Source organism: Phalaenopsis equestris, unplaced genomic scaffold, assembly GCF_001263595.1.
Source record: "Phalaenopsis equestris unplaced genomic scaffold, ASM126359v1 Scaffold000054, whole genome shotgun sequence".
Taxonomy (NCBI): Eukaryota; Viridiplantae; Streptophyta; class Magnoliopsida; order Asparagales; family Orchidaceae; genus Phalaenopsis; species Phalaenopsis equestris.
Genome location: NW_018164496.1, coordinates 1081518 through 1091656, shown reverse-complemented (window position 1 = coordinate 1091656; position 10139 = coordinate 1081518). Strand labels below are relative to the sequence as shown.

Sequence of the window (10139 nt, the reverse complement as noted above, 5' to 3'; positions counted from 1 at the left end):
TTCGCTTGTAATCTTTTTGACCAATTTGAAAACCGATCATCCATCCAAACCGATCGAATGCTCACTCCTACTTGCATTTACATACATGATACATGCAACTCAATTCCTTTTGTCTACTTTTACGTGCAGGTGAATGGTGAAGGAGTGACGAGGAACTTCTACAGTGGGGACTCGCTTCCACTATGGCACGAAGAGTTAGAACCTCATAACTCTTTGCTTGATATACTCTCATCTGCTGCCGCCGGCCCTGAGCCAATGATCATATAATAAATACTCATTGCCTTTCCGTGCCAAATTTAATTATTTTCAAACATCCGTTTTTATTGTTTTAGTCTGCTTTAATTTAAACAGCCATTTAGCAACCAATCGGTAACTATAAACAGCTTAATTGTCTCCCATGAATAGCATGAGGTTTTTAATGGTTTATTCTGTTAAATTTCTAAGAGGTATTTACATGCATGTCTCCCTCCATTCTTAAATTTTATTTCTTACATTTTTTTACGCTCAAATCTTTCACTTCACACAAAAAAATGCCACTATTTTAATTTTTAAGAAATGAAACATTTTTTTTTTCCTGCGCAAGTGATGTGGCATATTTGTAAATTTTGAAGTTTAGGTGTTAGATGTATAGATACATAAGAATTCTATGGTCGCATTTGGATTATAATTCGCATGTTAAATTAGTGAGTTGACATCAAATCTTATTCTAAACAAGTTGTATTAATTTTTTTTTTACCCCAAAAAAAAAAAGTTATCTCAAATATAGAACATTAATTAGCTTAACTCAGTTAATTAAAATGCATGCCATAAACTTGAATAAAAGGAATATACCCCCATATAATGTAATATTGCGAATGATGAACTATTGATGCCATTAAATGTATCATTCATCATTATTATAAATTTAGAAAATTGATAAGCTTCCGACGTAAATACAATTTAGTCGCTAAAATATTTCAGTTAAATTAGCTGGCACAGAGCACGCATATCACCCCATTCTCATAACACCTCACTTTTGTTAATACATAGGAATTGGGAGGCTAGTCTTTAAATACCCCTCCAAAAAAAAAAATCTAAACATTGTAAAGCCAAAATTAAATTTTCAATTAAGCATAAAAAATTGATATTAAAAAAAATATCAAAATGATAAAAGGCCAAAATTAAATTTTCGATAAAACCATAAAAAATACATGCCATGCTAAATCCCTAACAATTTGTGAGCGGTTTCTGCAAAGCATTCTGCACGGCATCAAAATTTGATCCAGAAAGTTTCAGCTGAAATGAGACGAACACAGATCGATCAGTAATTCAAGTGTGGGTACATTGATTAAAACCCTAATTATGATCAAATTACATGCATAGAATCTAGAAGAGACATATTATTCAAATTAAAAAAAAAAAGAATTTAGAAGAGGAGAATTCCAGGTTGTACCGAACTTTAAGAAAATCAAATATAATCACAAACGGCCTCCATTCCTAAAAAAAGAAATATTTTTGCATTTTGAGGCATAAAATAAAGAAAAACAATCATATCATGTAAAATAGAAAAAATTGGCTCCCAAAAGTGCAATATTTCTTCACTGGTCAGCATGCCTTTGCTTGTGTCTGCGAAGATGGTTATGTGAACGGCTGCTCCTAACACGTTTTGCAGCCTTTTTACTGCTCGTTTAGACGATTAAAACCCAATTAGAATTATCGTATAAAAAAAAGAACAGAATGCTTCTGGTGGAGCTTGGTCAACCAACTAACCCAAAGAGTTGTGATAGCATCTTGTAAATCAGACATACAGGTAAGGCGAATGAAGCAGAGACCTGCAATAAGATTTAAAAAAAAAAAATCAAAAGATATTATGTATATTCATATGGTTTTACTTATCACCTTACATATGCATGAGAATCTGTATTTCACTTTTTAAAAATTAAAATGGAGGTATTTTTAATGTGAAATGAAAGTCTGAAAGATTTGGATAGTATTAATGTGAAAAAAGCAAGGTTGAGGTGCTAGATATGTTTATACATATATATACATATATAATATATAGTATTAAAACATACCGCAAACCAAACAAACCCTTTAGTTGCAAGAGGTTTGGTTAAATCGTGCTTCTCAAGATTCTCCAGAACAATATATTGAGCCTACAAAATTAAGAAAATCAGGTAAAATGATAGAAAATGCTCTTTGTTGCCATGAAAATCAAAGAAAGAGCAAATAGATACTTCTCTAAATAAAGTTTAGATTTTGCATTATGCATTGAAAAGTTTAATGTAGGAGAAATGGGCGACATTCATATTGCACTCACCAATGAAAGTTAATACAACTTAGCCTCACCTAATTATAGGAGGTAGGAGGGGTTTTCTGTAAAATGACAGGTAAATATAATGTAAATTTAAGAACTCATAAACATACTAGAGCACCATGATGTCATCGATGGACAATGATGGTCCTGCTCCAATACTAAATTGATTCACCACAAGGGTGAAATCCAGAGGCCATTTTAATGAACAATGCATGATATGAAAGAATTCAGTTCTGCCATGTAGCCATCTTAAATGCTATATTTTTTATATAAAAACATGACTCAGGAAATATACCTGCTGATGATACTTTCCAGAAGTTTCTAGAAGCTTCCTGTATCCATAAACTACCCCTCCTGTGTAGGGTTTGAATCCAGTAGATGCTTTATCCACACAAGTAGCAGCTAGCTCAACATAGGGCATTACAAACATCCTTGCTCCCTGAAACCAGATGTAGTATGTAAATGATCATATAACTTTACTGTAGCCTATTAAAAACTACTGGGGGCATTTACATACATACCACACAATTCAAACATATATTTTTACATATCTCACACCTAATTTTCATATGTACACACACAACACTCAAACCCTTAATATCAAATAAAAATAGCACTATTACCACTTTTTAAAAGTGAAATACACATTTTCATACATAGCTTTAAAACAACAGAATGTTATGTAAATAAAAAGTTTAGGTGTGAAATGTAAATACATAAGAATTGTGTAGTAAGTAAGTAAATTTCCTAAATTAATAATGTTTCACATAATAAAATAAAGGCCACTACAGCTAGTTTTATGATAGAAATTTGGAATTACTATTAATAATGTTTCACATAATAAAATAAAGGCCGCTACAGCTAGTTTTATGATAGAAATTTGGAATTACTTCAACTAAAGGGTTAGCAGACTCCTGGAGAGCAAGAATATGGGGTTTGGCGGTATTTCTGCAAAACTCAAATATTTCAACTGTTTTTGTAAATGTCTTTTCCATGCGAGGTTTAATAGTTTTTCTAAAAGCAATCCATCTGGACTTTGCAGCAGCGATCCATTTCTGTGAAAAGAAAAAACAGCATAAACTTAATATGCAAACTTTTTTTTTTATGCTCTAAAAAAGGTAAGAATGACTGAGTACACTGAATACATAAAAGGGAGATTTACATAAATACCACAATTCTTATATATTTGCCCATCTAACACCTAAAGTTTGATATTTACACTTATTAAACCTTATTGTCGTGAACCTATGCATGAAAAAATATATTTCACCTTGAAAAAGATAATGACGGTTGTATTTTTTATGTGATGTTAAAGATTTGAGTGATATGCATGTAAATATAAATGTTTTGATGTAATATAAGTAAATACATAAGAATTGTGTGGTATGCATGCAAATGCCCTTTGTATAAAAAGGATCATTACAGCATGGCATCAGCATCCCATAAAATACAAAAACAATGTGAATGCTAATGTTAATGAAAAACTAACAAGGGTAAAAATAGATGAACCCAAAGAAACAATTCTATACAAATATGTAATTTCATTCAGCTTATATTCATCAACATACAACTTTTGCTGTCTCCAGATGCGGTTCAACCCATTTCTGCGCTTGGCCCAATTTCTCTGAAACCTGAGACAATGAAACCCTGAACTTCAACATTTTATAGTCATATCCCTGTTCCATATTATAGGTCTTCGCAAAAGCGACAAATTTGTATTGCTTGATTGCGCACCTTTAGCACTGAAACAACCAAAGCAGGTTTTATGTCCTCTTTCCAGTTGGCTGCTACGATTTCCTGCTAGTCATAAAGCATACTTAGAAAAGAGCTGACACAAGATTTAAAATACCAAGATTTAAGAAAATGCCACTCAATTTCTTTGCGTTTACACATCTAACATCTAAAGTTCAATTTTTATATACGTCGCCTTACATATGCATGAAAAGGTGTATTTCACATTTTAAAAGTTAAAAAAATGGTATTTTTTATGTGATTATGTGATATGAATATGAAAGGTTTGGGTGGTATAAATGTAAATGTAAAGTTTATGTGTTAGATGTGAATAGTAGGACTTGAGTGGTATGTATGTAAATATCCCTTAAAGTTACCAACATATACAACAGCTTACCTGAGTTTGCGCTATACGATATGCAAGCCAAGGTGGAAGCCATGCTCTATGAACCTAACAAAAAGGATTAAAATTAATGTTCATGCTAGCAAAGTTGTTCAAAAGAGAAAGGAAAAAAATAATAGGCTATAGACTCAAAAGCTGGAAAATTGCATATAAAACAAAAGTTATAGTTGTTGTCATACCATCATGTGAGTTTTAGAAATTAAACCAATTAATTTAGAGCCTGTTTTTAAAAAACATGTTTGTTTTGTATATTTTTTTACATGTTTTTATTTTCTATTTCTTTAAAAAAAAATTAACACTCTTTTTATTTTTTGTGTGTTTTGAGTAGTTTTAAAATTTTCATGGTAACCAAATTTGTTTTATTTTAAATCAAAACATAAATAAAATAAAATAAGAATGAAAAATAAAAAACAAAAAAAAATAAAAGGCCCCTTAGCATTTCAATAAACATTATTAAAAATAAGATAAAATTAATGAGTGACTAATTGTTGAAACTAATACGAGCAAAAACCAACAGAAACACCTCGATGAATCATAAATCAATTGGAAAGCATCGAAAAACCACTCAAACATCCAATTTGGAAGATCCCCATAAAAACACTCAAAACTTCATCTAAACTACGAAGATTACAGCGCATCAGAAAAACACAATTTCTATAAATCCTTTGATAAGAATGAAACTCAAGAAAAGTAAATAGAACATAACTCCTCAAATAATCGAAAAATGGAATAAATATGGCTCGTAATCTCACTTTTTTTAGTTCCTGTAAGTTTGTTGTCGCTTCCAACCGTACCCTCGCTAACTCCTAACAGGTTTATAAATTGAAACTAGGCATCACATAAGAACAGATAAAACTCAAATAATATTATTTTTTTTTGGGAAATTTACATACCTGGCACACAATTCTCATGTATTTACACATATCTCACACCTAAACTCATATTTACTCATAAAGCATTTTGGTGTGCGTCACTTTTAAAAAAATAATAGTGCTCTTTTTTATTTGATATTAAAGATTTGAGTGACATGTGTCTAAATATGAAAGATTAGGTGTGAGATATGTAAATACATAAGAATTGTGTGCCATGTATGTAAATGCCCCTTATTTTAGTTAAGAAGTTTAAGCAAACCTCTGCCATTTGAAGAGCACTTCCGGTTTTTTGAATTTTCTGCTTCTGCTCAACATCCTTTTTCTCAAGCTAATATAAAGGTTGGCAAAGTGTTAAATCATTAGTATAACTAAAAAAAGTGATTCTTCCATTGTAAGCAACACTAAATCCTACAGAATATCAAAATAATCTTAAATAAGAAAGCCAGCTCAATTGGTACAGTTGTGTTTTTGTTTAAATGCGATAAAATTAGAGAAAAGTGTCAAAATAGTCTCCTTACACTTTGCAAGGGTCATTTTAGTCTCAGAGTTTATAGAGATGTTAATTTAATCCCCAGACAATTTTAATATGGGTTCAAATAGTACCAAGCACGAACTATTTTAGCCCCTAGTAAAACAATTCAGGCATTAATTTAGCATTTTATAAACTCTCGGACTAAGATGATCAAATGTAAATAGCTAGGGACTATTTGGCACTTTACTCAATAAAATTATCATGCTCTTATATAGAAATATAAACCACTTTATAAGCCAATCCATACGTTCATGTAAATAGAGAACATAGAGAAGTGTACTTGCAAATAGGGGTGTAAACCAGCCTAACACGAACAAGCCCAGGCTCAGTTCGTGTTTGGCTCGTTTATATTTCGAGCTCAAAAAGTGTGTTCGTGTTCGGCTCAATTGCTTAGCGAGCCGAACACGAGCCGTTCACGAACAAATAGTCGTTTTAACAACTCTAATCACGTAGTCATAAGATGTTAATGATTGGGGCATATTTAAAACAATATTTAAAACATCATTTGAATCTAATTTAATAATTTTTATTCTATTTTCTTCATTAATACTTTTAATTGATTATAAATCTTTGGAGTCTTGTAGAACTAATTTTTTTTAAAATACTACTCATCAAAGATAGATATATATATATATATATACATATAATTGATTAGCAGTCTTTCGAGCCAAAATGAGCCGAACACGAACGAACAAATATTTGTTTGTGTTGTTCGTGTTCGGCTCGTTAACCTTCTTTAACCCAACGAACGAGCCGAACACGAGCTGTTCGCGATCCATGAGCCGTTTTGACAGCCCTACTTGCAAAATAGTAATCTTTTAAGCATATTCAGTTTGCACAATTTTAGTTTTTTTTCTTTTTTTTTGAAGGGTGTAATTTATAATGATTCAGCATGCTATTATGTTGCATGATCTTACACAAATGATGATTGTCTTCAGAGAATTGATAAATGAAATTTTCTTCCATTTTATGATGACTTTTACAAGTTAGAGATCTGAAAAATAACTAAGAAACTCCTAGAAGACTTTATGAGGCAACAACATATTGGAAACAACAGCTGAGAAGTTCCTAGAGGGGGACAAAGTTGAGCAGCTCCTTAAGAACTTTATGAAGTAATAAAAAGCGCAGTTGAACCATGCAACACACAACAATAGCTATTCCATCCTTTAAACATGGAATGAATAATGGAGAAATGAAAAACAAAACAACCTTTCCATCCATCAAGAGAAAATTTACCCAAGCTTAAGAAAAAATACAAGGAAGATTTACATGCATACCACTCAATTCCTATGTATTTACATATCTAAAACCTAAACTTCAATTTTTACATACATACCAACTTACCTCTGCATTAAAAGGTGTATTTCCATTTTTAAAAGTTAAAATGGTGGTATTTTTTATGAGATGTGAAAGATTTGGGTTGTATAAATATAAAAAGAAAATTTTAGGTGTTCTATATGTAAATACATAGGAATTGGGTGGTATATATGTAAATGCCCCAAAACACAAATCACGATGATGGCATTGAAGGCATGGGTGAGATAAATACCTCTATGTATGAACCTAGATATTATAAACCGGTAAATAAACTAGCACAGTACAAGTCTATAGACAATGTAGTAAGTTCCTTGTGTTCTTTACTGGTCATAGATAAAACTAAAAGAAGATGACATATCCTTTGAACCAATTTAACAGAGCAAGCAATGCAGCTATTCCTGATAAAAAGAAAGGGGCATTTAGATATATAACACCCAATTCCTATGTATTTACATATCTAACACCTAAATATACATTTTATATTTGTACCAACAAAATCTTTCATATCACATAAGAAAATAACATCATTTTAACATTTAAAAAGTGAAATACACCTTCTCATTCATAGGTAATGTGGCATGCATGTACAAATTGAAGTACAGTTGTTAGATATGTAAATACATAAGAATTGAGTGGTGTGTATGTAAATCTTCCAAAAGGAAAACAGGAAAAAAGAACAAGGAAAACAGGAAAAAAGGAAAACAGGAAAAAAGAACAAGATGCTGGGAAGGGCGAAGAAAACCATCAAAACAATTTGCATTAAAACAAGAGCTTTTAAGGAAAATAAATTAAGTGTAAAAATTTAACATTCTGAACAGCAAAGAAGACTTACACTGCGCAATTTAACATCTACTTCTTGCACTTTCTTCTCTGCTTCTATGGTTTGGGCTTCCAAGTCATGTATTTTCCTGTTTTGCATGTCTATTTTACCTTCAAGCTCCTCAACCTGCCCAAGCAATCAAATTGAAACATCAGCTATCAAGGCTAGGCATTCCCAAGTCCTATGTATTTACATATCTAACAACTACAATTAAACCACTAATATTTCATATCACATCAAAAATACCATTATTTCAAAAATACCATTATTTTAACTAAATACCATTATTTTAACTTTTTGAAAGTGAAATAGACATTTTCATGCATAGGTAAGATGACATTTATGTAAAAATTAAAGTTTAGGTTTTAGATATGTAAATACATAGGAATTAAGTGGTATGTATGTAAATTTTCCTTATAACCAAAACAGTGGTCTCTTTTGCTTAACCTTCTTCTCAAGTTCATAGGAATACGCATTGACTCTTCCCACCAGTTCTACTCCATCCACAGCCCCCTTTTTCTGCTAAAGTTTATAGCACAAAATCTCATAACTAATTCAATAATAAAAGCAAAAGCTTTCCATGACAAAAAATGCATTCTTGCCTCACCTGCAATAATTCCACCGTCTTCTGCAGTGATACAACATTCGCTGCCATTTCATGAATCGCGCTCTCCAACTGTAAAATTTTTTCATCCTTGCTTTTCAAATCCCTCGCTTTCTCCGAACTCGTAGAATCTTAAACAAGAAAGAAACAACAAAATTACAGACTATATACACTCCAAAAAGCAACCTGAAACAATCTGACAAAATAGCTCGATCCCTCATTCCAATGTCCATCAAATGCACGTCAGACGCTTCGGACGAACGAACAGTAACAAAAGATGAAGGAAAGGAGAACAAGAATCTGACAAAACACTAAGCAGGGAAGAACAGAACAAACCTAAAGACGAGATCTTGAAGTCGAGTTGCTCGATCTCAAACTTAAGAACCGAATCGTAGTCCTCGGATCTCGTCATATCGACATTAATAACACCGGTTTCCTCACTCGCCCGGTTTCCAGTAATCACCAGTGCGAAAAAGACCGAAAACATCAAAACCTTTGGAGACGCCATTAAGAAGCAGGAGGAGCAAGGAAGTGAGAGGGTATCAATGGAGTAAGTACTTTCTACCCTCCTATGGCTGATGGCGGCGATCGCCGGATCGGTGAGGTTGATGGAACTGTGCAGCACAAAATTTTGAATATATATATATATATAATAGGCGTTAACAGTTTCTTTATTTACTTTAAAATTATTTTTCAAATTAAAAGTAAAAAAAAAAAAACATTTAAAATGTAAATTAAAAAAAAAAATTGGTGAAAGGACTTCAAGTTAATTTATAAGTTGAATATTTATTTTTTTCTATTTTTCTTATAATAAAAAGTAATTAAAAATAATCTCAAATAAAACCCAAATGATTTTTTAAATATTTTATTATTTTTCTATAATTCACATCTCACGCACTTATGAAGAAAAAAATATTATTTAATAAAGAAAAAAATTACATTTGGAATTTTGATTTTATATATTTCCTTATATATTTATTTCGCGCCTAAAAGTTTGGTTTGAATGACATTATCCTCAAAAAATGATAGTTTCTTATATTTGTTAACTATTATTTTTATTAAAGCTCATCAAACTATATTTGATAAATTTCATTTCTTTTTTCAAAACTAAATTGCTCGTATAAAAATTTATTGCTCGTTGATAGTTTCATAATTTCAATATGGATTGAGCTCAAATCTGGATGACTTGAGCTTGAACATAATTCTAAAAGTTCAAAACTTCTAAAATTGAATAGAATTAGATTCGGATATGATTCGAACATGACTATGAACTTCGATTCAAACGAAGCTTTAAGCCTTACTTATTCAAGTATTATAATTGAGAGCACGAAATGTTTCAAATGTGACAAAAGATTGACTCGAGGGCTCAATATGCAAATTGCAAGGTTCGAACCATACGATGTATAGCGTGCTGTGAGATTTGAATTGAGATTTGTAACGATTCAAATTCAAGCAAATTCAAATCTTTTTTTTAGAAAGCTTTGACTTCACAATATTGTTTATGATTAAGCTTTAATTAAACTTTTTAACAGGTTTCTTCACAAAATTTAAATGATACTATTTA

General features: G+C 31.3%; 1 protein-coding gene across 1 annotated transcript; it reads right to left on the bottom strand.

The window, feature by feature from the left end:
- Nucleotides 1-1404: 1404 nt before the first annotated feature.
- LOC110019321 lies at nt 1405-9184 on the bottom strand. Its single transcript, XM_020716943.1, has 14 exons — nt 8912-9184; nt 8579-8706; nt 8419-8493; nt 7984-8097; nt 5562-5630; nt 5183-5236; nt 4425-4478; nt 4031-4093; nt 3865-3927; nt 3187-3351; nt 2592-2735; nt 2055-2135; nt 1750-1811; nt 1405-1659 (listed from the first exon to the last, which is right to left on the bottom strand). The coding sequence occupies exons 1-14, from the start codon at nt 9081-9083 to the stop codon at nt 1578-1580; spliced, it is 1326 nt and encodes a 441-aa protein (XP_020572602.1). The 5' UTR covers nt 9084-9184; the 3' UTR covers nt 1405-1577.
- Nucleotides 9185-10139: the final 955 nt, after the last annotated feature.

Coding starts and splice junctions, on each gene's coding strand:
- LOC110019321 (XM_020716943.1), bottom strand. CDS start 9,083: ATGGCGTCTCCAAAGGTTTTGATGTTTTCGGTCTTTTTCGCACTGGTG. Junction 8,494..8,578: donor AGACGGTGGAATTATTGCAG/GTGAGGCAAGAA, acceptor TATAAACTTTAG/CAGAAAAAGGGGGCTGTGGA. Junction 3,928..4,030: donor TGGTTGTTTCAGTGCTAAAG/GTGCGCAATCAA, acceptor TCATTGTCTCAG/GTTTCAGAGAAATTGGGCCA.